General features: G+C 38.2%; 1 protein-coding gene across 8 annotated transcripts; it reads left to right on the top strand.

Annotated features, from left to right (window-relative positions):
• Positions 1–26,330, top strand: DMTF1 (cyclin D binding myb like transcription factor 1). Of its 8 annotated transcripts, none has more exons than XR_003257742.1 (17): positions 1–129; positions 3,158–3,274; positions 3,870–3,989; positions 5,004–5,098; positions 5,867–5,981; positions 9,099–9,175; positions 10,621–10,778; positions 11,703–11,735; positions 12,876–12,985; positions 13,745–13,973; positions 15,685–15,836; positions 17,299–17,514; positions 19,349–19,434; positions 20,491–20,649; positions 21,237–21,623; positions 22,936–24,143; positions 24,988–25,096. XR_003257742.1 is itself a non-coding variant. In XM_026091241.1 (17 exons), the coding sequence occupies exons 2-17, from the start codon at positions 3,166–3,168 to the stop codon at positions 25,095–25,097; spliced, it is 2,304 nt and encodes a 767-aa protein (XP_025947026.1). In that variant the 5' UTR covers positions 1–129; positions 3,158–3,165; the 3' UTR covers positions 25,098–26,330. The 8 variants fall into 8 exon arrangements, 6 of the variants coding, with proteins under 6 accessions (XP_025947026.1, XP_025947030.1, XP_025947029.1 ...); XR_003257741.1 differs by having other exon boundaries at positions 22,791–24,143; XM_026091241.1 differs by having other exon boundaries at positions 23,996–24,143; positions 24,988–26,330.

Below are 26,330 nucleotides of genomic sequence, written 5' to 3'. Positions count from 1 at the left end.
CAGGTTTGGAAGTATGGACCCCTCCTGTGCTGTATCCATCTCTCTTTTAACATGGAGAACCAGCGAGGGAGAGAATGCAAAACAGATAAGCCCAATTACTCTGTGTTTTTGACTTGGGAACCTACTCCTGTAAGCACATTCCTCTAATTCTCAAAAAGTCTTGAGTACCTGATGAAAAAAATGTCCAGCTTTGTTATCTTTCTATCAGTTTTATCTATCTTCCATTTTTCAGAATTCTTTCAGTAAAAGAAAGAATGCTGTTCTACACGTTCTGCATCTTCTGCTGTTGATGGTACTATAGTTTCCTCTTCTTCTAGATAGATAAAAATATGCTTTAGCTGAAATACATGAATGACATAAATTGCTTTATAAAAGTAAATCTCGTGTCTTTCAAGCCTTCATAGTGGTAAGAGCAAAAATAGGTGCTTTCAGCATATTGTGGGAGAAATAAGTTTTATCAATAGCTGCTCACATATAATTAAAGATGAATAATCCGTGGCATTTCAAGTAACTTTGCTGGGAATTTACTACAGTGTTCCTCATAATAAAAGTTATTCAAAAAGTGCATGTAATAAACATGAAAAAGAGAATCTTTCCTATTTCTGTTTGTCCTCCAGAGCCATCCAATTTATTAACTCCCCCAAAATTAAATGAACAGCTCAAAATTTAGGTCGAAGAAATTACAATCTTGTCATTTAGCTATAACAGTTTGTTTCTTCTCCTTTAGAGTTAAAGATGCCTCTTCTTCTTCTTAAAATCAGTACTATAGCCATGCAGTAGACATTAGTAAAACATAGTAGTAAGGTATACTAGTAAAGAATAGATAGGGCAGAGGCTCTAAAACTCATAAGCAGATGAATCACAAGGAGGTGGTTTCCTCTTACACTTGCATGTGGCAAGGAGCTGTTGCTGATGGTAGATGATTAAAGTCGGTTTGAGAACCCTCTGATTTAAAATGTTAACAGTATCTGAAATTTTTGAGATGTTCAGAAGGGTAATATCGCTTCATTCTAGAAATCAGTCACTAAGCATGCTCAAAGAAGTGCCACATCTTCTTCAAGCTTGAGCGGTGATAAGTAATTTTATTAAAAGACTGGCAGTAGTCTTTATCTTTCCAAGAAAATACTGCTCCTGCTAGGAATCCTCAATACCAAGGAACATGTTTTCTAATTAGAAATGAAATCATTTCCGCCAAGGCAGTATTGTTAATGTTACACAGGTGATAAAATACGGGTTTTAAATTTCATGTACGAGTGGATGGGTGAATGGATATCCCTACCTGCTACATTGAAGATTGTAATATAGTTGTGATTCTTAAAAGTTACTATCAATGATTTTTTGAGATATAAGTTAAAATTGTTGATGGCACTACCCTGGCATTAAAAAAAAGTTATAAGTATTTTTTTTTCTATTGTTGATGTGTGAAAAACACAGAAGAAGACTAGAAAGAACTTAAAGGAGAAATAGGTGATATTGTCTAGGTGACATTTTCTTCTTACAAAGATCTGTGAAAGGTGGACTCACCAAATCCAAGTGCTCAAAAGTGATGAGATCTTTGCAAAGCTTCTGAATATTTAAGATGTGATTTCATTTATCCTCTGCTGCAGCAGAACTTACATTTCTTTGTCTTTGAGGGATTCAGGCTGTTTTTCAAAATTAGTAACAGTGCTAGTTTAAATCGAAATTCTTACAGGCTAGTAATACTCTGGGTTTCCTCATAGTATTTACGAGATTATCAGAAGTATTGCTGTAGCTCACTGATTTCAGTGTATACTGCTTACCCCAGATAACTTATTTTCCGAGTAATTTTTTTACTGGCGAGTGCTTGCACCCAGCTGTTCTGTTGTTCATATTGTTTCAATGGTTAAAAAAAATAGCATTCAGAAGTTAATTATACAGGTGGAAGAAGAATAAAACTTTGAAACTTAGCAATCTATAAAGAGTGCAGCTATGAACAGTATAACATTACAAAAATATTTCTCAGTCCTGACTGGCCTTCGAAGGTTGTATTATGGGAAAATTGTCAAATGAAAAATGTTACAAATACTAAAGAGACAAATAGTATGAGAAGATGTAGAGAATTTAGAAACACTGACAGAGTCATAGCATAGGTTTGTAAAAATAATATAAAGCAGTAGATTAAACATGGAGTAGAGAAAAAGGAATAAGAGACAAGAGCAGCACATTAATAACACACCTGCAATATTTACATAGGTGCAGCAGTCAGTGTAAAATCGTGCAGCCTGTTTGAGACTGTTTTGTATAGCAGGGATGCTGCTATCTCTCGCAATAGTAATTTCATGTGCCTGCAGCTAGAACATTAATTTGAGGGACTGCATTACTCAAAAGTGTAGGATAAAAAGGGAGGGAATGGAGAAATGCATCAGAAGCAGTTGTTTATATGTGAGAACTAGTTATATTTAATTTGGAAAATAATGACTGAAGTCTGTGGTATGAAAAGGGTGCAGTGGGTAAGATTGGAGAGATAACTTAAGGGGCATAAAGAGAAGCAATAGGATGAATTCCAACAACTGGAAATCTATTCTGACTGACAGGGAGCTGTTAGAGTGTAGCATGATCTCTTACTACTTGCAACTTGTTTATCTGCCAGCCTTGCCTGCTCTAGATGCTGTCCTCCTGAACTACTTGGCACAGTGTGTCTCTTAAGGGGAGTCCACTGGAAGCCTAATTGATGAAATGCTAAAATTGGACAAAGCAGTACAAAATGTACTGCAAGAAATAATCCTGTGCAGACTGGAAAATTGATTGTATCACCTGCAAGGTCCCTTCTTTTTATATTCCCAACTTGTAAATTCAAGCAAACTATTACTTACAAAAGATCCTTTCCATACTCTTGGGTGACTTCTGTCCCGTGAAGATGGCAAATGCTCTTCAATGGGGACTTTATACTATTTTTAGCTAGAAAAGTACTTTTGAAACTATCTGATGTTACTCTACGTGATGTGTAAGTGTGCAGGAAAAGCAACGGTGGCTAAACTTCTTAAGCCCTGGAATTGCTGGTGTGAAACAATGAAACAGAGATTCATCGTTCTGTATGAGAGTTTATGCTGCTTGTTTGAGATAAAGGAAACAGCATTATGGACAACCGAAGTGGCAGCTGGACTGAAGAAAAGTAATCTGTGTATTACTCTTTCAGGTTTGAGTATGAGCACAGTTGAAGAAGAGTCTGACACAGTGACAGTAGAAACCGTGAACTCTGTGACTTTGACCCAGGACACTGAAGGGAACCTTATACTTCATTGCCCTCAAAATGGTATACAATTGTATTTCATAGCATTTTTCATCACTTTTCATTGATCCAGCTACTGTACTTCTTGGTCTCTGCGGCCTCTCTCCAAATTAGATGAGATATTTGGATTCTGTTTGCTTTTTGAGCCAGGGTTTATTCTGTTTGAATTTAAAGGAGGATGAAATGTCAAATTGGATGTGAATCGAAAAATAACTTATGTATGTGCCTAACTTTAAGGATATAGCTATCCTGATTTATTTCAGTGGAAATGGGTTATTAGAGCTGAGCACATACCCAAGTTTGTGCAGACTTAAGGTTTTTGTTTACATGGCAGAGAGATAAGTTGAAAAGGATAGTGGATTGTGGATGGCATTTATGGTTTTTATGAGGTTGTGTGGGGTTTTTTGTTTTTTGGGTTTTTTTTGTTTTTTAAGTACATTGAAGAAAGCACATGAACTGTTATTGTCCATAGTTTACGCTTAGATCTGGGGCAGCAGTAAAGCTCTGAACCAGCCCATCACTTTTGCTTCTGCCTTTTGTTTTGGTCATTGTTGCTAGATTTATTTCAAGAGCTCCGCTTTGTTAACAGAAAGTGACCTGCCTATGTTTTTGTTTTCAGAAGCTGATGAAGTAGACTCTGAAGACAGCACTGAACCTCCACACAAGAGGCTTTGCTTATCAGAGGATGATCAAAGTCTTGATGACTCCACTCCATGCATTTCTGTTGTTGCAGTTCCAAGTAAGTTGTAAGTTTGTGTGCTCTTCAAGCAGATGTTTTTGTTGGTAAAGGTGAAAAGTGGCCTCTTCTAATCACATTCAATATTTTGCATGTTTTAAAAATTTTGTTGATACCTTAAATTTGTGTATCACCTTTATCTCTCATGAGCCTTAGCTGTTTTTGCAGCAATCTGTCTCTATGCAGTACTGGTGAAATAAACCTGCCTCAGAGATAGAGGTCTGCAGGCAAAGGTGCATTGCACAAGTTGAAAGATAGGTGAATGAACAGCAAAGTAAATGCTGTACTCTTGCAAAGAGCTTGTGAGATTAATTTTTTAATGACCAAACGGTATAGTTAGTATTTCCATGTTTTAAAATACTGAGAAAAATTGTATATCTGTTGCAAACACATGGTCTTTTTAAGGTACAGATTGCTGTAGTACAAAGGGTAGGCTGAGTGGTGAATTTGAGACTTAGGAAATTCATCAAATATTGTGTATAGCTTAATGCAATTTCTCAAACAGAAGGAAAAACAGATCTAAAATATCTACTTACAACACCTAGAGTGGTTATGTATTTGGAACCTAACAGAAACTCTTTAGAGGTAAAGGAATCATCATGTCGAAGTTGAAAAAAAAAAATGGGGGAGAAAGAATGCTGCCAAAAGATTGGAAAGTTTAATAATTGGAAAATAATGAAAGTAGGGCTGGAAAAGAAGCATTAATATAGTACTGTTTGCATCAACTAAGAGTCTTTTATTTATGTCGGTGTTATTTATTTGTTTGTTTGTTATTTATTTATTTACATTAGCTCTTAGTTATAGTCAAAAGTAAAACAATGTTTTTAAACCCTTAATTTAAAATTCATGAAGAGCAACTGTTGGTAATCAGCTGGTGATTTTACTATGTCAATAAACATATACCAAGTAAGACCACTCTAACAATTTTCACTGCAAAGACAGCAATTTATAAAACCTATGCCATTCATAACAAATGTTCTAAGAGTAAGGTATACAACTAACTTACCCATTCTGAAGTTTCAGAAAATGATCAGAGCTTTGAGGTGACCATGACTGCTACCACTGAGGTAGCTGAAGATGAGATTAATGAAGGAACTGTTACTCAGATTCAGGTACAGTAAAACTTCAAAATTGACCTATTTGACATGTATTTTTATTTAAATTAAAAGGGAAATAAACAGAAAGGGCTTACTAAATGAATATGAGTATTTTTAGTATGAAACTGATATGTGTGAACACAGATCTTTTTTTGTAAAATGTTGTTCTATAAAAGTGCAATTGAATCATTTTTTATGTGAAAGAGGTGATTTGTAGTGTAATTTTCTGCCCAAAGAGTAATACAGTAAACAGTAATAGGTGTAACCTTCCAAGGCTCATTATTTGCTCTGTGGTGATCCGCATAGAAATTGGAGAAGTTTACCTGTTATTTCTGTAGTTCTTTGAGTACAAATTAAGCTTTATAACATGTCTAAATGTGATTTTTCTTGTCAACAGTCCAAATAGTTATATTCTGTTCTTCTTGTGGGTTTTCTGTTTCAAGTTCTATACTGGAGGTACTGGACACAGTCCTCTTTCCACTGAAGCCAGTGAGATTCTTGGTATTCACTGTATTTTGAACAGGATGAACAAATGTTATCTGATTAATTCTCAGAACATCTATGTGTTAAGATGCTAAGTCTTACTCATGTCTTTTAAGACAGGAAGATGTACTTGTAATCCCATTTCTAAAAAAAAAAAAAAGGCAGTTTTTCAGCACACAGCAAGGTGACTAGGTGTGATGGATTCCTTTTCCTTCAAATTATATCTTCATATGAAATGCAAGATGTGAGAATGAACTGAAGATCTGACTAGAACTGACTAGATTTAATTGTCTTTTCAAGATTCTTCAGAATGAACAGCTGGATGAAATTTCCCCAATGGGCAATGAAGAAGTGTCAGCTGTTAGTCAAGCCTGGTTCACAACCAAAGAGGATAAGGATTCCCTAACAAATAAAGGTAGGATACTTAAAATGAAATTCTCCCACACTGTGTAAAAAAGTAAGCTGTTCCAGATGCCTCAGAGAATATTTTGGAGGTTGCATAAAGTAATCTCTGGTCTGGCTTTTTTAGTGAAAATATTTAAAGAGATGGGATCTAAAACTAGTAAGAGATCTAATGTGTTAAGTCCTCATCATCGCTGTTTTACTTTGTATGCAAGGCGAAAGCTGGAACTCCAGATAAGCTTAGAGAGAATGAGGGGGCCATAGTACTTCCAGTGGTGACAGTGATTCCAGTGGCCGTGGTGGAGAACTGTCACACTTAATATGTCTGCACAGATGGTGCAGACAGTTGTACGTTTGCTCCACTTGATCTAGCGATCCTGATCTTTTGATCTAGTTGGGTGCTAGGAAGCTCCAGTCAGAGAGGAGCACAACATGAAAGAATGAATCTATGCTCAGGTTAATGAATCTTTCCTCTAAGTGGGGCTTATTAGTCCGACTGCTGTTCTTGTGATTCTTGCTAAACAGTTTCTGCAGTTCAGTTGGCTCAGAAAGAGCTGGGATTATGCAGACCGGAGTCTACTGAAATAATCACTGCTACTACTAAAAATACCACCCCATCACCATTCCTCCCTTTCAAGGTGTATCTGTGCAATCATGTAGTCACTGAATTTTAGAGCTTTTTTTTTTTCTTTTCCCCTCCGGGGAAGATGGGGTGCCTTTCTAAACAAGGGGAAACAGCTAAGTTTCAAATGAAGACTTCTTGTCTCTTCAGTTTCCCCATCTGTCAACTGTTGTTCTTATCCTGACCTCGCCTTTTTTGTAGGAAAATAAAACTGGAAAATCTCTCTCAATCAGTCCAAAGCTAGACCCTTTTTTATTATAAAACTTCAGGAAAAAATGGTTTTCCCTCCCAGAATCAAATTCTCTCTTACACAGTCAGTTCTGCTCCAGAGGGCTGAGTGTGCTGCAGTCAGTGCGAGAACTTGGGTGAGGCTTGCAGCGTCTGGGTGTTGGATACGGGAAATACAGAGGAAGGAAGCTGACCAATTCTGTGTGTCCGTTTCACTCGCTGATCCCAAGTGTGGACAGTTGCTTTTGATAGGCAATAATTTCCCCCTGTTTTCTCCATCCTTCATATTTATTAGATGTATAGAGCTTCTAAGCTCTTTGTTCAGTCCAGGGACTGTGGGAGAGGTAGAACAGCAAAGACACCCCTTTGCATTACAGCACTGAGGCAGCTGGGGTAGGGTAAGTGAGAAACCCTTTTGCTACAGCTGGCTTGCTTTAGGATGAGAGGCAGCAGGGTCACTATAATCTTTTCAGTAGCCACTGGCAAAGCATTTCTTACTGTTGGTTGGGAGCAGCACATTCTCAGCTGTTGCTGAAGGAGCACTTAGTGGTGGCTTGGCAGAGAAATGACTGTTTGCATGTGTCTTGGTGGCCTGTTTGATGTGTGTCTTGTTAAAACATATTAGAAACTCACTGTGTTTATTTAGTCATCTCATGGGCATATTAAGTGATCATAAACCACAAGTGGCATTTACAGTTGTGAATGAATGAGGGTACTAAATCTAGGGATTGTAATTGAGAGATGAATACTGGGAAGATCTTTCCATTAAAACATGCCTAGAAAAATATTTGAGAAACCATACTAACTGCACCTTTCTTGGGGTCTCCGTGCTCTGTCAGAGATCAGCTGTGGAGGAATCCCAGTATGCGTCTCCTTTTACAGTTGCTAGGAGTTTGGCACGTATTGCAAGAACTCATCATTTTGATGATAGTCTCCAGCTGATAGAAATCCTTTTTTCAAGACCCATGGGCATGTTATAATAATAATATCTCTGAATAGGCAAGCATATGAAAGGCAAAACATACTTCCTTTCCTGAAATAGTTGACTATTAAAGGTTATTCATGTAAAGTGTAGCAGTTTCTCTTTAAGTCAGTTCAGACTTGGATAGAATCACAACTATAATAACAGGTTATTTATTGTTCTGCCTATGTAGCTTTGGAAGAAGAGATTGGAGCCATCAGGCACAAGGGAAGTATTTTCTCCCGTCAGTGGGAGAGCATTAGCAATAATACTTGTACTTTTCATTATAACTGCATTTAAATAAACAGTCTCGTTGGTGTGTACTGCCTCTCTGCTCTGGTAATTAGCAGGCTGAGAAGGAAGTACCCTGATTTTCTGAGCAGAGATGGGCAGATAGCCAGCATTCACCAATATGTAAACTGGGTCACCAGCATAATCTTAATTGTAAGTGATCTTTTACTAGTAAGTATGGTATCAGCATAAGGGGAAAAAAGAGGAGCCTAAATATAAATACAAAGGAGGAGGGTTTTTTTAATCTTTTATTGACAGACACCAGGTTTGAAGTTTTCTTTTTGAATAACAGTTGATTGCTTTTGATTTTTAAAGCTTAGCTGGCATTGAAGTTACTAAGGGCATAGACAGAGATGAAATATAAGGTTTGTCTTTATTAATGTGTCGCTTTTATTTGGGAAATAAAACACTCAGCATGAGTCTTTCTCTTGACTGTGACCATGGGGAACTATTTCCAATACAAAAAAGAGACAGAGAGAGAGAGGACCCAGCTCCTCAGAGTACGCTAGGTAGAACACTTATCTCTGTGAAAAGCCCACACAGTAGGTTGCACTACTCAAGTGTTGGGAAACGATAAGGCGTATAAGAGAACCCCATCATGTTGCCAGTTTCTCAAGTAATATTATGAGTCACATTTACTTTCAAGTCCCAGCTTCTGGAATCATTTGAGTACCTGAAAATTTCGGCCGTCAGTTTAAAGAGAAATTTTCCAGTCTTTGTGGCTGAAGAGAGAGCCTGAAAATGTGACTTGATGGCACATAGAAAAAATGGTGTTCTGTTTTAAAAAAGTATGGTTTTGAGGAGGGGTCTGACTCACATTATTTAAACATTTGAGGTTGGCAGTTACTGAGAATTGTTCATCGGTTCTGAAATAGCATCTGTTTTGAATTAATTCTAGTTAATTTAAGTAGCTAAAATTACTACTCCTTTTTCTTTGTTAATTGCAATAATAAGAGGTTCATGTTTTCTGATTTCTTCCATTTTGCTGACCTTCACTATGGTAATTAGTTTGTCATTTCTATTTTAAGGCCATAAGTGGAAGCAAGGGATGTGGTCGAAGGAAGAAATTGACATTTTGATGAGTAACATTGAACGTTATTTAAAGGTATGTGCTAGAGTATGTTATCTGCCGGTTGGAGTGGTTATGCAGCTCCTGCTAGAAACTTTCTTTAGTACTTCCCAGAGTGTGCAAATAAGTGATTCTGAACAGTTCGTAGTACAAATAGTCATCACCTGTTCATAAGTTAATTGTATCCATGCACAGGATTTAAGACTTTACTGGATGTGACGCTTCTCTTAATTTGTGTACTGAGTATAACGCGTTCTAAAATTTCACACCAATATGCTCAAGTGGTTTAAACTCTCTTCCTGAATATACATCACTCATAAAATTTGTGGTGAAGGCAGGAGAAAAAGATCGCACTAGAGGTAGAGCTGCTTTTCCATGCAAAAAATTGAATACGACTTCCAAACTCCTTTGCCAGCGTATTAATACATTTATATATGATAATTTATATATAATTTTTATATATAATTTATATATAATACATTAATACATTAATGCATTTGTTCACTACGCTAAGAGGATGCCTTTATCTGTTTTCTTTCCCTTAATATGTCAGTATCAGGGTTCAGTGCAGAAACAGGCATGCATTTAACATGCTTCCACTGGTAAATGCCCTTAAGTCATATTTACTTGTGATGTGGTAAGCTTACAGCTGAAAATGCAGCCTGGATATTAGAGGTTCACCATCCTTCATCTGAGGGTCAAAAAAAAAAAAAAAAAAAAAGCCCTGAATTCAGCCTTCATTAATGTACATGTAAAATTCTCAGTATTAGTTGTGGAAACAGGTGTGCCTGCTCACATGTATATTAGAATTTTTGCCACAAAATCATGCACTAATAATACTTTTTTTTTAATCTAGATAAACTTTTTTAAGCTAGCTACGTAACTTTTTTTAGAATTACTGCTGATTCTTGACTAATACAGAAGTTGTCAAAATTTATCACATTTTCCCATTTATCTGCTTTCTTGTCTTTTGGAGTTTTACTGCTTTGAATAATTAGAATGTAGTGATTTTTAGTTTAAGCTGAAATATTTCCATCAGAACAGAAGAGTAGTTTAATTGGAAAAAAATCTTTTCAGATAAAGAGTAAGTAATTATATAATAAATTGACATAGAACTATTTCACAACTTTCCATTGTGTGACCCCAGGCTAATACCACCAAAGTATATTTTCCATGATGTTCTAAATGACACTCAACTTTTGACCACAAAATACACTTTTGAAATTTCTTTTCAACGTGGATGAAAGTTAGAGCCTCCGTGTATATTTGGACAATAGTATAAGAAAATTAATGTTCAGGGCTCTGTATCTGATGTAACTAAATTAATAAATAGTCATTTAGTTTAATTTTTGGATTATAGTAGCTGAAATACGTAGAAAGTTGTATAATGGTGTGCTGGACTTGAGTTCTTAAATATTTTGCTTCTTGATTTCTTGGAGACTCTATTTAAGATTTTTTTTTTTTTTAATGCTTCCCCCTAGGCCCGTGGAATAAAAGATGCCACTGAAATAATATTTGAAATGTCAAAAGATGAAAGAAAAGATTTCTACAGGACAATAGCTTGGGGTTTGAATCGGCCTCTCTTTGCTGTTTATAGAAGAGTTCTTCGCATGTATGATGACAGAAACCATGTTGGAAAGTATGACAACCTCTAATGCTGCATGTTTTTATTGGTATGAGTAGGGCCATGGATTTAATGTTTGGCACGTTGTATGTGAGACAGAGGATTCTAGCCAAACGGACCTAGCTCTTCCCGATCATAACTGACCTCTGGTGAATTCTGCCAAGAAGTGGCTTTCTCTGCCTGTGTTGTCATTTATTCAGCATTGCAAGACGGCAGTTCTGGGTAGAACTCCAGCCTGCTCAAGTGGGGGTTGATTGTCTACAGGAGCTAATCTGTTGTGATTCAATGCAGGATCAAGGCTAGATCAGCCCTGATAATAGTTGTGTTAAACAACTTTTAAAAAAAAGAGCAAGCAGGCTGCAGAGGGGTTTCTGATGCGATTAGAAGATCTTGCAACAAGCTTGGTTATCTGCTGAAGTCTAGTTTGTTTCTAGAACTGTGACCTTCAGCTAATTGCTCTTAATCCCTGTGCCCTTAGTTTCCCCGTGCGTAAAGCAGTGGGTATGGTGCTGATAACGTTAGGTTATAGTTTTTCAAGATACATGAAGATTAAAAATGCCATCTCAATGCTGTTTTGTTTTTTTTTTTAATGCAGATTCAGCCTTATGGCAATTATAAACTTGAGAGGGAAAAAGAGCTGTTTTTTAAGAGACTAATCTACTAAATTCTAATCATGTTCTTAGGATCAAATTCTCTGAGGATGGGGAGTATTACTGGTAAATGGGAAGAACCTTAGACCAGATAACTTTAAAAATGCATTAATAGGAAAAATAGAACTTGTTCTTCACATTCTTTGCAAGTGTTCAGTCAGATTTTTTCATATAGTTGAAATTCCTTAATCTTGTATGATAATTAAATGTGTACATTGTGGCTAATAAAAACCATACAGCACAAATATTTTTATATAAAATGATATCTTTTTATTTACCTATTGCTTAGGTATACACCTGAGGAAATTGAAAAGCTCAAAGAGTAAGTCTTTTTATTAACTAGGTCATGGTACCAAAGTTCTATTTAACCGCTTGAATAGTTCTTACAGGTTTCTTTACATGAAATCACTGAAAAGTCACAGGTAAATTTGACTACTCCAACTCTATTAGAAAATAGTGGTCACTTTAAATTAATCTGAAGAGAAATTAAATCTACTTTCTGATTAGTTTTGCATATATGATAGTATGAATTCAGGACTTAAGCAACATACAACAAAGCTTTTAAACTAGCCTTCTATTGAAACCAGTAATGTTTCAGCTTTGTACAAGCTCATATGTGGTTGTTTGCGAAAAACAGAAGTCCACTTTCTTTAGAAAACCTGAGCAAAGGTTATTTCTAAAGAGAGTTGCAGGTCAAGGGCAGGATTTCCCCTATGAAGTCTTATATCTGTAAGCTGCCAATAAAGCTCTTTGATTTCAGTTACGAACCTGCCAAATCAAGTCAGGAGCTGCAAGTTTCATGTCCTCTTGCAGCTTTCTGGTTTGACCAATTTGAAGAAATTGTGTTAGACTGGAGAAAAAACAGTATATTATGTTGTTTTGATGTATTTGTTTGGATATCAGTTTAGCTGAAGTTTGTGTGACTTGCAAGGTGCCTGTTGTCCCGGATGTGTCGTAATAAATAAATCATGGGTCAATATGTTAAGAACCTTATATCATGTGTGGGAGGAAAACAATAGTATTATGAACATGATTATACAGTGTTTTGTCTCATTTGAATTGTAGGATGCCTGTGTTTTCATCAGGCATTATTTGGGTTTCTCAAATAAGCTGTATACCACCTGAAAATCCTTGAGGAACTTGTATAGAACAGTTGTTGCATTTTTATTTAAATTTTTATATTGTATTTAACACAGTAGTTAAGCCTTACAACACTCCTGCAAGACAAATATTGTTATACACATTTTAGAAATGAGCACCCTGAAGCTTAGCGAGCCCAAAGGACTTTCTGAAACAAATGTGAAAATTAGCAGTGATGACAGAAAATATGTTTAGCATACTGTAGTATCACAGTGACTCCCCATTCTGTTCTTTAGCCTATAAAATGCACGTGTCCTCTTTCTGTTAGAGAATTTTGGTAATCTCATATAGGGTATAATGCTAATGAGCCTGTTTCATTTAGGCTGAGAATAAAGCATGGTAACGATTGGGCCACAATAGGAGCTGCACTGGGGAGAAGTGCTTCATCTGTAAAAGATCGATGCAGATTGATGAAGGACACCTGCAACACAGGTGAGGTAAATTCTGGTGTCAGTAATAGCTATTCTAGTTAAAACTGTGTCACCTTTGCCTTTGTCAATGGTGTTTTCAGAGGTGTGTAACTCTGAACTGGGTAAATTATATTGTGAAATCTGGGAACATTTTAGGAACATATGTGGTATAGGGTTTGGCGTTTTCCTTTCTTAAAGATCAGAAAACCCACTTTAATTTTGCAGTCCATTATCCATCATATGATAATGCTACTGGAACATATTTTATTGAGGTGGATTAAGAAGTACTTCTTGTGATGAACGTTAATAGGCAAATACTGTATATGCAGGTGTCAGGAGACAGCTTCACTTTAGGGAGTAAAGTATTATTTATTTTGAAATGTATGTATTCAAATGGAAGAAAAATGTAGTCAGACCTCATGTAATTACTGTAAACTAAACTTTTGCCTGGTTAGTTTATTGCAAATAATATAGTTCAGGTAGTTTGGACCAGTTTGCTTTGGTCAATATTTTGGCAAGTTCTATGTGGATTCTTTCATCTGAAAGAGAAAGAGAAGAGAAAGGAACTTGACAGCAGAACAGTGGAATTATGCATCTGTTAAACAAGGATGAATATAATGTAAATTGTTAGTAAGAACAGTCATATCTTCTGCACAAGTCAATACTTTCATTTTGAATAAAGCGTTAGGCAATGAAGATAAATGTCTGTTCACATGTTATGGATCAGATCTCCAGATGGCATTAGCTGTTAGTTAACTTGGAGGGCTTTTCTCTCTTTCAGGAAAGTGGACAGAAGAAGAAGAAAAAAGACTAGCAGAAGTAGTGCATGAGCTAACTAGCACAGAACCAGGTGACATTGTCACACAAGGTGTATCGTGGGCTGCCGTAGCAGAACGGGTTGGAACACGCTCTGAAAAGCAGTGCCGCTCTAAGTGGCTCAACTATCTGAACTGGAAACAAAGTGGGGGAACTGAGTGGACCAAGGAGGATGAAATAAATCTGATATTGAGGTTTGTTCTTTTAATTATTTTAGAAGGATCATAATATGTGATGCTAGCAGGATTCCACTGGGGTCCCTTTTGCTGGTTTCTTAGACACTAAAAATTCTAGAACCCTCCAAAAATCACTGCTGTGTTTACAGTTCCCAGAGATTTATTATTGAACATATTTTTTGTTTTTTGTTTTTTTAGTGAATTTTAGTGCTCGTGAAAGGTGTCAGATTGAAAGCCCTGGAGACTGAAGTCTTCTTTATTCCACAGAACAGGTACAGCACAGGCAGCAACCGTGCAAGCCCCCCACACGTTGCCCCACCAATGCGCTTTAACCCTAAACTGGAGGGTAGTTCAGTCTCCCTGCCCATTCAGTCCTTGGCCTCTCTGCTGAGATGACCAACAAGGGTCAAGTGTGGTGGTGGTTTCTGTGATGTGGACGTCTGTCTACAAAGAACTAAACTGAGACTGCAAATTAATTTCATGTAGGCCACCAAACACTGATTGGATTTCAGCACCTTTGATGACTACATTTGATCTAGCAATCTAGCAACCTGGTAGTGAAAAGCTCAGTAACTCTTTGGAAATCTTTTGATCTCTCCAGTCCTCCTTCCGTTTTGAATGCCTTTAACTCAGGCTTTTTAGCCAGTGGATTTTTATGGATTGATAGTTTTGGGTGGGAATAAAAAGCCAAGAAACAGAGGGAATCTAAATATTATTTACAGAGCACTGTTCACTAATTTACTGAAGCTGTGTGACTTGAAGTCAAATTGGACACTTGATTGTACATCTCAATATGTGCTGGTTATAATTCTTAATTTTTCTATGCAAATAGAATCTGTTTTGGTTTGCCCTGTTATCCTTAACTCATCCATTAGGCTTGTTTTTTTGGTAGCTTTTTTCTTTCTTTTTTCTTTTTTCTTTTTTTTTTTAATCTAGCAAGCTATTGCTTGGTTTGTGAAGAGCACTTTTTTTTTTTTTTTTTTAACTTTCACAGAAATCTTTTCCCTTCTCACTGCACACATCTCTTTGATATGCTCCAGGTACAGATGAGCTGGAGGCAATTCAGAGATATTTATCAATTCAAAAACTCGTTAAAACAGATTCTCATAGAATCCAGCGTGTGCATAACATCTGCCAAAATTGTGTGAAGACTGTCCCTGACCTGGAGAGCCTGGTGGGATTGATTTATGAGGAATGGTTTAATATTACAGTTAACTTCATCTACTTTGGCTAAGAAGCATCTGAGAGGAGGCAAAAATCCATGTTAAGGACGGATGAGTGTTATTTAGGAGAAAACAGAAGTAACTTAAGTATCATAACATGAAATTAATTAAGTGAAAGTTGAGTGAATCTCAAGAAGTATTTCCTGCCTTGGAGATGTTTGGGGAATGGTTTTCCAAAGAAAAAAATTGCAAGTACCATCATCTGGAATGCTTAACAATAATTTGGTCAAAGCCCTAATGTATGTGTAATAAGAAGAATAATCCTGCATGGCAAGGAGATGGACTGGATGATCTAACAGGTCTAGTCCATCTTCTCTTGTTTATGATTCTGCTTGACCTCTGGCAGCGTGGAGCCTTGGAAGCCTATGTTGATTCATGAGCTCTGGTGGACTATTCAATAGCATGCCACTTTGCCTCTGCTACTGTGACAAGACCAGAAATGTGCAACACCCTTTCCGGTCTGGAGGGTAGTTTCTAACGGATGAATCTTTTCTATATCCTGTCAGGATAGCGGAACTTGAAGTTTCTGATGAAAATGACATCAATTGGGATTTACTAGCTGAAGGATGGAGTAGTGTCCGCTCACCACAGTGGCTTCGGAGTAAATGGTGGACCATTAAAAGACAGATTGCAAACCACAAAGATGTTTCATTCCCTGGTAACGTACTAGTTGCACATTTCCCTTCTGAAAGCTCCCTTCACAAATGTCAAAGGAATAAGGCTGCATTTTGTTGTCTACCTACAGCATTGCTGGCGAAAGAGGGCATTGCTCCTTTGCTGGAAGTTACTGGCCCCTTGGATCTGCTGGCTGAGTTGCTCCTACAAGCAGTCCTTAGGTGTTTCAGTCAAAACAAGCCAACAATACAACTGAAACAGATTTTGTCAACTCCCCTCATTTTGGCTGAGGTGAGAGCAAGTATATAAGCAGCTCAGCTGGCAGATCTCGGATGATGATGGTCTTTGGTATGGAGGGCAGTGACCTCTTCAGCAGGAAGAGGATATGTATCTGCAGCCTAACAATATCACCCCAGGTTAGATCTGTTACCTTTAAAATGTTAAAATGTAATCTGTTTGAGGTGCTGATTTTTACCTGTAGACAGAACATAGATATATTACTGGCTGCACAATGGAGAGCAGGGGAAGAAATGGAGTATAAAGGTCCCCAAATCTCTCTAATAGTTCTCATTTTTGGCCCAGAAAGGCTAGTGCCTGAGCCAAAGGGTATTTCAGTCTCCATGACCTTTCCTTCAGTCCTCTTTTCTCTGTCTGGGGGAGAGGAAAAAAAGAGCCCAGAGGAGAGTCATACGTCATAACGAAAGACATAATTTAATGGACACTTCTGCTGTGGTCATCAGCGTGGTTATACATTAGTCACGCCTGGAGGCTGCAATTGAGAGAGTTGTCCTGCTATGCTCAGTATGGCATAAGCCATATAAACGGACAGCTCTTCCATCAAATAATTGATAATAGAAATACAGCACTGAATCAACAGGATATACTCCCATTCCCCAGACAAAATGCTCATGCTGTCAAGAGTGGGAGATGTTTAGCGGACTGTTTTGCAGACTTATATACACAGACTGATCCCTCAGTGGGATCACAGTGGTGATGGTGAAGAAGTAGGTGATTTTATTGGAGCCATCAGCCACTTTATCTGCAGATGCAGATGAAGAATTGCAGCGTAGCCATTGAGAGGTTAGTTCTGTCTCTTGCTCCCTATTTCCAGTCGCACTTCTCTCAACCTCTTCAACAAATCTGCTTCCATCTTTTGCAAGATTGGAGGTTTTATTTCTGCTTGCAGCACTACGCAACTAGTGACACTGGGGCTTGACTAACTTGGGAAGATACTGTACATGTTTTTAGAGAGGTCGAAAATTGTATCAGCTTTCTGTTTTTCCCAAGCATCCTAAAGCATGTAGGTTTCTTGAGGAAAATCAAGCTCACCCCGATAGTTGACTATAAATGTGTTTTATGTGTGTACTAAATTTCTATTTGAAATACCTATAAATTACTCAGGTTCCAAATTCAGAAGGATTTGTTTTCATCTTGAATAAATCTCACATGTAGAATTTCAAATGCCCTTCTTCAGCATGCTTTAGAATGAATATTCTTTCTCTCAGTGCTAATAAAGGGTCTTAAACAACTTCATGAGAACCAAAAAAACAATCCAGGGCACCAGCTTTCGGAGAACAAGTCTGGAAGTGGATTACCAAACACTAATTCCAGTTCGGGGGTTCAGCATGTACAGATTCGAGTGGCTCGCCTAGAGGAGAATGCAGGCAACACACCAAGCCCGGTGGCAGCTTTGCAAATTCCAGTCCAGATTACGCATGTCTGTAAGTAGTTGAAAGAGATGAATCACTGTCCTTTAGTGAAGCCTAAAGCTTGCTTATGTTATGATTATGATGGAGTGGTAAACATGTCTTAAAGAGTTTCGTTAGTTCTGCTTTGGTCTTGCCACCCTAAAACAAGTTGAGATTAAGGAAGCTGGTGTGAATGAGAGAAGCCTTTCCTCTCCATGGTCTACTGTTCTGCATTGTTGGTTGTTTGTGAATTTTATTAGGAAAATTTAGTGCCTCAGTCTTGCTGATTACAAAGTGTTAAACAGGCCAAGAACTGATTCTTCCAGAGTCTGACTAGAAAGGCACCTGGTAAACAATCTTCTGTTTGTAATTACATTACGCTAGCCTATTATTAAGTGCCATCTTAATCTTACCTGGTGTGTTTTTTAATAACAATGTCATGCAACACCAAGTCACAAACCTTTTTATCTGTAGTAACACATTAGTGGTCTCATCCTTTCAACCAAGCTTTGTCAAAGCTACTGGTTTTTGGTGAGCAGAGAAGATCTACTGGCATTCTGTGACTTGTAGCCTTGCAGGAATTGAATCCTGTAATGGTTCTTCTGCCTCTGTGTCTGCCTAACAAGCTTGTAGTTACTGGATTCTTTTCCCTTTTTCAGTCTGCTTTACTAAAGAATTTCTGTTCGTGTGATCAAATTGAGCTTTGTGTCTTTTCTGTCTGTTTGCCTATCCCGTAAGCGCTAACCTATTAGGCAATTTCAGCTGCATTTGACAGAAGGCTCAAGGTTTCAGATTCATAATTCCTGCTTTATGAATGTAAATGGTTAGGCAAGAGATGAGCTGCGCTTCACAGCTATCTGCTGCTGGATGCCAGGGAGTCTGCAGAGGGAAGCTTTGAACATGCCACTGCAGCAAAAAAAAGCTTCAAAATCAGAGTTCATATAGTCTTGGATACCAAAAGTAGTCTACTTTGAAGCAACATATTCTGAGATCACTAAGTTTCCAGTGCTTATAGCACTACTGTAGTCATTTAGGTCTCTTGCTCTTTCAGTATTTATGGAATTACTGGATAATCCCAGGCAAAATACTATTTTACCTCCAGCTTCCTGGAACTTTCTGATATTTTTCCTCTCCCAAGAGTAAGTAGAAATCATAATTATGGCTATGAAAAGTTTTTTTGGATATCTTTTAAAGCCTGGGGTATGAACTGTTTGGACCTGGTGATCTTGAAATGTCTGATACTTAAACCGTCTTTAATGTTCTTAGTTACCTTTAGAATTAATGGCAGTAATTACATAATCACACACCTGTAGTAAGAGTACTTATAGCTTTTATACACTACAGCTGCAACACATCATGTAAGCAGATATCCTGGGGCACACCTGGTGTTTCATCAGTGGTGAACACAGTTTGGAGGCAGAAAAAGTACAAAACAAAAATAATGAAAAGGTCAACAGGTCAACAGGAAGCATAGCAACATTAAACCTGACAGTAGTTTAAAACAAGTAATACATGGGTCAAAGGATATAGTTTAACTAGAACCTCCTTCAAGTCTCATTAGAACGTTAAACAATTAGATCACATGAGATCTAATTACTTCTTTAACTTCAGTTTGCTTGTGTCCCTGGGCAGTTAAACTATATTTTCTTTCCTTTGCTCCTTTGGATTGAAGAATGCCTTCTTTAAATACTACTGCGTCTTAGGTACAAATTAGAGAACCTTGTCATTAGGATTGCTGCCAGTTTTCTTATTATTACTGGAAGTAACAATACCCTGCTGTGTAGCAATTATAGTATGTTATGCTCTCTGCAGGGCTGAAAGGTTTTACTTTACTTATGTTCTTTTTCTGTTTTCTCTCCTCTTGCAGCCTCAACCGATTCCCCTGCTGCTACTGTTGACTCTGAGACAATAACACTAAATAGTGGAACGCTACAGACCTTTGAGATTCTTCCAGTAAGTAACAGAGAACTGGTATTTGTTACTGTGTACTTTTAAGCACAGCTACTTCTTAGACTATGGAACTGTGTATTTCCACCCCCCTATTTTTATTTATACGGAGATTGAAAGAGGGGAAAATTAACTGATCTAAAACTTAAAAGTTCACAGCAAAGTCTATTTCTAAACGTGTAATTCAGTAGGGCTGTGGAGTAAAATGTGAATTACAGCTAAATGCTTTAAATCTGTCTTAATGCTGTGAAGTTTTCCTTTATGCCTTGTCTTTTTGGTTGAAACCTAACATAACAGAGCTAGAGCAAAATGCCAGCAAGGAAAGATTCTCCTCAGTTCCATTGTACTGTAATTAACAGCAGTTTCTCTTTCATCTTAGTGTTAAGAGTAAGTTAGTATTGCATCTTGGATTGTTAGGACCCTGTCTTTATTTACTAGTAAGAGTGGCATATCTGGCCTTCAGTCTTCGGTAAGAACATCTCCCTTGAAGTTAGGAATCTCTCTTTTCCCTGCTGCACCTTTTGTCTTGTTCTTTCCTTCGGGCCCAGTTCAAGATTCCATTAAGGGCATCAGTGGGCCTCAGCCTGTATCATGCCCACCCCTCTCTGCCGAGCCAGGGTTAATTTTACCTCTGGGTAACAGTTACTGCATTTCATGGGAATTTTACAGTTGTGACCAGCTTTTACTTCACTATAAAGTCATTCTTCTGAAAGAGCAGAGAAAAGCTTCTCTTCTTTTTTTTTTTTTTCCCTCCCCCAATTTAACTGTAATTTTTTCCTTTAACTTTCTTACCTGCTGTCGTACAACATGCATGACTCAGCCTTAATACCTGTTTCGGTAACCTAAAGCTGTAAATGAGTTTCTCCTTACTTCTTGAGTTCAGTACAGCAATCAGGGCAGTAGGATTTGGGTTTTTTTCCAGGGGGATTACAGTTATGTTAGTGAATGTTCTGTACATAAGAAGCTGCTGTAGATCTTCCTGTAAATAAGCATGCTGTGAGTACTAACTGTGACCCAGGAGGGCAGTACGTTTGGGTATTAAACTTGTATTATCTTTTGTAGTCCTTCCATCTCCAGCCCACTGGAACGCCAGGTACATACTTACTACAGACAAGCTCAAGCCAAGGCCTTCCTTTAACACTGACAACTAGTCCTACCATGACCCTAACAGCTGCTGCCGCTCCAGCCTCCCCAGAACAGATCATAGTTCATGCCTTATCTGTAGGTATTTTGACCAGCGAACCAACTAAAGTTTGCGGGTGGGGTGAAAGTCACGTAATAATGCAGGCCCCTGCTTACCTTGTGCATATTAAGGTTGTAAAACGGTTCTTAAGTCATAACAGTGTTACTTTGACCACTTAAAATTCTCCCTGGAGAGTGAGAATTTATTTTTTTGTTTTTAAAAAGCAACTTCATGTTGCTTGGAAACTTAGCTTGGATAGTTCCTACTGTGGCTAAACGTGATGTCTCCACCTACTGGCTAGCCCCAGCAAAACAAAATACTACTTTTTCCTGCTGTTTTCAGTCATTCTCACAACTGTGTGTTGGTCCTCACAAAACTTGTATAGTAGTGACAGTACTACTCTTTATTGGAGGGGGGGAAAGGAAGGCAAGTTGAAGATTGCATAACAAATGTGTTCAAAATTCAGAAAAAAATAAAGCTCTGACCTTCTGAATCCATGTAAACCTTTAAATTGCACTTAATAATGACTTTCTTGAATTCAGTTGCTTTCTTTGTTGAAAGATTTAAGACACTTGGAGGAAAGTCTCTAAGATTTTTTTTTTCTTTTTCCAAATACTACTTACAGCCAGAGCACTTGTTAAATACAAGTGACAATGTCACAGTGCAGTGCCACACGCCAAGTGTCATAATCCGCACCGTTGCTGCTGAAGATATCTCCTCCTCTGTCACTCAGGCAGAACTTACTGTTGATTCAGACATTCAGTCAGCTGACTTGACAGATCCTCCCGACACCTTAGAAGCAAATAGTTTCCCAGATGATATCCACCAGTCCAAGCTGAGTGATGAAGAGCAGTCAGCCTACAATGAAGATGATGCCTCCAAATTTAGTGGCAGCAATAGTAATGAACTGATGGATGGAGTTATGGTAAGAACTGAAGAGGAGATTTCAGAGGCCAGCCTGAAACAAGAAGAGGATTCTCACGCTGATTTAACCAACGCTTACGTCACTGAGGTAGTGTGTGATACCTGATACCTGAAATTTTCCCCTTCTCTGCATGGAGAGAGAATGATTTCATTGTCTCTCTGAACCTTTATGTCAAGCTATTAACATGAATATGTTAGTGATTTTATGCATGTCATTGGAATGAAAAGCATATAAGCCAGGTCTCTCTCTGGCCTCAGTTTTAGTCTGCTCCAGCACCACAGTTGCAGACGCAAGGTTATCCAAATTAATTCAGGCATTTGGATTGTTTGTACTAAATTCCTCCATCTTGCAGTTGCTGGAACTATAATAATGAATAAGACAAGGAAAATAAGGGTATTAAAAATACGACACTCTCTTTGGTGGGTAGAAAATATCTTTCCTTAAAAGCTTGGTTAGGTTAGACAGCAAAAAGATGAGGTAGATTCAGATACCCTTTCCTCTTCTCCAAACAATATGCTTTACAGTTGCTGTAATTCTGTTTTATCACTCTGGAGAAAAAATCCACTATTAATACGCTTGAACTTTGTTAGGCTTTATCTTTGCAAAGGTAAATAGACAGACACCGCATATTCATTATGCTCTTATTAAGAGGAGGATCTTTGTATGCCTCAGCAGTCTGCTACTACAGAAGTGTTTGTATCCTGAATACATACGAAGCTGAGGATTCTTCCATTTTCCTCTTTCTTGTCTTGTAGTTTAAACAATTATGATAAAATTCGTGATGGTTGAAGCAGCCCGTCAGCTTTCAGTTGAAAATTTCAGCTTCTCAAGCAGGAATCTGTACATTTTTGCTATAAACGTAGTTCCTAATTGAACTTCATAGAAATTACTTATGACTAACAGTATTTAAAGAGGTATTAAACTTTATTTCTGTACAAAAAAAGCAAACTGGGTTTGTAATTCTCATTTGCTTTATTCTTCTGGTTGGATTCAAGTTTGACACGTGTTTCAGTTTCAGGAAAGAGAGAACTGTCTGAGTGATTCTAAGTGAAAAACTACTCTAGAAAAACTTCTCTAAATTTTGCTTTCTTTAAGTCAGTGTTATCTTTATGCACTTGCCAATATTGTATTGTCACTGTGGGTGTGAGTAGTGGGAAGCAGGCAATTGTGCTGCAGGGTTTTATTATTTCTGGCTGGGAAAGGTGCCCATTTGCCACAATGGCTTTTTTAGTTTTTCACGCCTCCTTTCCCCAGTTTCAAGCTTTGCGACATACTGCTTATCGTGGGCAGGTCCAGCTGAGCTCTCTGCAGAAGCTGCTTTTTCTGGTTGAGCATACTGTGCCTTGCATGAATTTGTGCACATTTGGACTAAGTTTAAATCTCTTGAGTTGCAGCGCAGGTAACGAATTCCTGCTCTTCAGCAGCACCAGAGAAAGGTAACGTTGCCATACAGCTGTCTTTACAAAAACTACACTGTGAAACTATGTAGGTAAACAAGTTTTCCTAAAACTGTCTAGAACTTCAAGATTGTCCTGAACAGAGAGGGCTGTTATGTCTCCCAAACATTTCCCCCTCCCTCTGAAAACTGAGATAAATCCAGCTACCTTCATCCTGCCGGCTACGGTTGCTAGTGTTCTGCATCAGTGATTCCTGATGCATGAACAAACCATAAGCATTATACTCACAAAAACTGGAATCCAAATATCTGTGCCTGTTTTGGCAGTATTAGCTAGGGTGTCTTTTCACTGCATTCCCAGATCCAGGAGTCCACAGGAGTGTGCTGTGACACTGAGTAAGCCAGGTGTATTACTCCCTTTTCGGTGTGGGAAGAGGAGGCAGCAACAACTATGGAAGAACAGGGATGCTGAAATGTGAACCTGGAGGGAATCAGTGTGCTGCTAATTTTCTGACATAGTGAGGTTCAGCTAAAAAAGTTTGGAGCTGCTCTGCAGAGTTAAAATTGGTCTTTTGAGCTGGGAGTCCAGTAGTTAAAACTTGACAGAGAAGCGGGCGTTGTGAAACTAAAATATTAAGTTTGGGTAAAGCTATAGCAATTGTGGAGCTGTTAAGTACTATAAAGGCATTGCTTCAGTATCTCAGAACATCTAAATAGTAAGTAAGGGAAAAGATTAATTATTCCTCTTTATAGGCAGAATATTTTACTTTAAAATGAATGTTTTATCACCACTTTGCAGCCTCTCCTTTCCTCTTCACGTGCCCTCATGCTGCTCACAGGGTAGAGTTCCTCTCATCTCGTTTTTAGCAGCCTACACTAGGATGAAACATGCCATAGAAGTGCTGGGGTAGCTACCTCAGATGCTGGCGTGTCAATTTAATGAGATACAATTCATCCAGGGAGTCTGTTGCTTGTTATGAAGTATGGCTGGCCAAAGCAGGTTTTCCTGTCTGTGCTGCCGAGAATACAGCTTTCATGTCCTGTCCTGTTTTCCATTGTGCAGGACCTGGGTTCTCCAACAATAGAAGAACAAGTTGATCAGCCTACAATAGATGATGAGACTGTCCTTATTGTTCCCTCTTCCCATGGTTTTATCCAGACATCGGATGATATAGACAACGAATCAGTCTTGCCCCTGACAACCCTAACAGGTAGGATGGTCCCTTTATATAGTTGATGCTGGAGGCAGGATTCTTTCATTCAGTGTGGCAATTCTGAGTTCCTGTAGACACCACTTTATAGAACCTTGCTTTCTCTTAAACTGCTTTCCATGTAATTACTGTGAAACTTTGTAAGCAAGTTGGTTACCCCCTTTACTTCAATAGAAAAAAATTAGTCTGAATCCAGCTTAACCTCATGGGAAAAGCACTAGAACAGCAGCAGCTTCTTAACTGAGCAGCTTCCCTCATTCTTGACCTTGAATTAGTACACACAGGCTAATGAGTAACTCCTTGTTTAATGTGCATTTCTTTGTGGCCGGTGCTTGAATTAAATTTGTTTCTGATCTGAGAGAAGACTAAAGGCATCAGAAGTGCAATTGATTGCTTGTTATCTTAGATGGTGAAGGGCTGGGTTATTTGGGGGGGATGTTTGCACAGCACTCATCTGGAAGGGTTTTTTAGCTTGTGCAACACTTCCCAAATGCCAAGAGTCAGCCCAGACTTGGAAGCAGCATAGATGTATTCTTCCAGTGCCGCACCTAAATAAATACTCCTTTATGGAGGAAGGATCTCACTGCAGAGCCATCTAAGGGTCAGCATTGGGCCCTAGCTAGAAAGACATACTGGATTCAAACTTAAACCACACTGGTTGCATCTATATTACTCAAGGCTTATCTTGAAACTGACAGTTGAGAACTGACTGGCTCATGTAATGTTGCTTAAAATTGGTTTGATGCTCAGACTGAATTTTCTGTCTTGTCAGAAGTGTGTATTTTATATATTGTTTTAACAGCACAGTAAATAATGAGTCTTAATGTACTGCATCTCTTGGCAGATCCTATCCTACAGCATCATGGAGATGGGTCGCACATTATTGGCTCATCATTGGGCAGTCCTGATTCAGAAGATTCAAAGGATGTTGAAGATTTAGTGAGCTGTCACTGAGAAGCAGTAATTGTCTCCATTTTTCTATTGACCATGTTCGCATTGTGAAATTAGTAACAACCCTGTGCCACATTTCCAAAGAAAGCAGCCAGTCCATCTTTAAGCAAAGATTTACCGTTTGAAATGACGACAGCGCACTTTTTCTGCTCAGGCTATTTACCTCACTTGCAAAGGGTTACAGAGCAGCCAACCGAAGTCTGGTTTACTGCTTTTCAGCCGGGGTGTTTGTGTTTTAAAGAATCTCTGTTGCAGTGCTCACTGCTGGGATCCACATGGTCAATTTTGATCGGACTTGTTACTAGCGTGCTGAAACGCCTATCTTGAAAACTGGACAGAAGCCAAGGATTGTGGACCGTAGCCTCTTAGTGCCGCAGCAAGAATTAGTTTGCACGTTTCATGAAGAATGGGTGAAGATTTCTGCACTTACTGACTCTTGTAACATGGAGTAAGAGACTGTTACATTTCAGGAAGAAATGTATTCCATCAAAGACTTCAGGGAGCATGGGCAGCATCATAAAGACATGGTCTGTATTCCCATCTCATCTGGTTTGTCAGTACTTCTACACCATAGGACTCAAGTCACAGATGCTTATGGGGTTTTCCTGCTCTGCTTGTTCCTGAAGAGTCCGTTGCTGGCAATGGATACAGTTCAGAAACAATAGTTGTGAAAGGTCTAACTTTTTTTTTTTCTTTCATCACTACAGCAAGCTGAATAAAAAGGGAAGGTCTATGAGAAAGGGAAGCTACTGGGACCCACCAGCATCCCCCAGAAGCTTGTAACTTTGGAAGGTTTTAGCGAGTAAGGTAGACGTGTCTGTCTTGCTGCTTACATTACACTACCAGCCACCTCTCTAGAGGTGAATTATGCAAGTTACTAGATGGGGGGTGGTGTGGAGGTGGCCTAGTCTTGGAGAAATAGCTCTGGGAGAACTCGGGCATAGGGCCCTAAGGCAAAGGAAATAAATTAATCCCTACATTCAAGGGTTGAAACAGACACTAGGCGGAGCAGCCTGTTAGCTAGGGTTTGGGAGAAGAAAACTATAGAAACTAAAGACTCATGTATAAATTATTTTATTTATTTCTGTAATTAGCTCTTCATAATCAGAGTTGGTCTTTTTCAGTCTGTGGTTTTGTTAATGTGAAAAATAAGTTGTAGTTTCAAATGGTTGCCTAGGGAACAGAAATAATTGTATATTCAGTTTAAACAAAATAAAGAGTATTTGTCTTATGTAA

This window comes from Apteryx rowi, unplaced genomic scaffold, assembly GCF_003343035.1.
Source record: "Apteryx rowi isolate R43461 unplaced genomic scaffold, aptRow1 scaffold_9, whole genome shotgun sequence".
In the NCBI taxonomy this organism is placed as follows: domain Eukaryota; kingdom Metazoa; phylum Chordata; class Aves; order Apterygiformes; family Apterygidae; genus Apteryx; species Apteryx rowi.
Note: the sequence above shows the minus strand (reverse complement) of the source record. Positions and strands in the feature narration are given on the sequence as shown.

Coding starts and splice junctions, on each gene's coding strand:
- DMTF1 (XM_026091241.1), top strand. CDS start 3,166: ATGAGCACAGTTGAAGAAGAGTCTGACACAGTGACAGTAGAAACCGTG. Junction 3,275..3,869: donor ACTTCATTGCCCTCAAAATG/GTATACAATTGT, acceptor TTTTGTTTTCAG/AAGCTGATGAAGTAGACTCT. Junction 5,982..9,098: donor GGATTCCCTAACAAATAAAG/GTAGGATACTTA, acceptor TTCTATTTTAAG/GCCATAAGTGGAAGCAAGGG.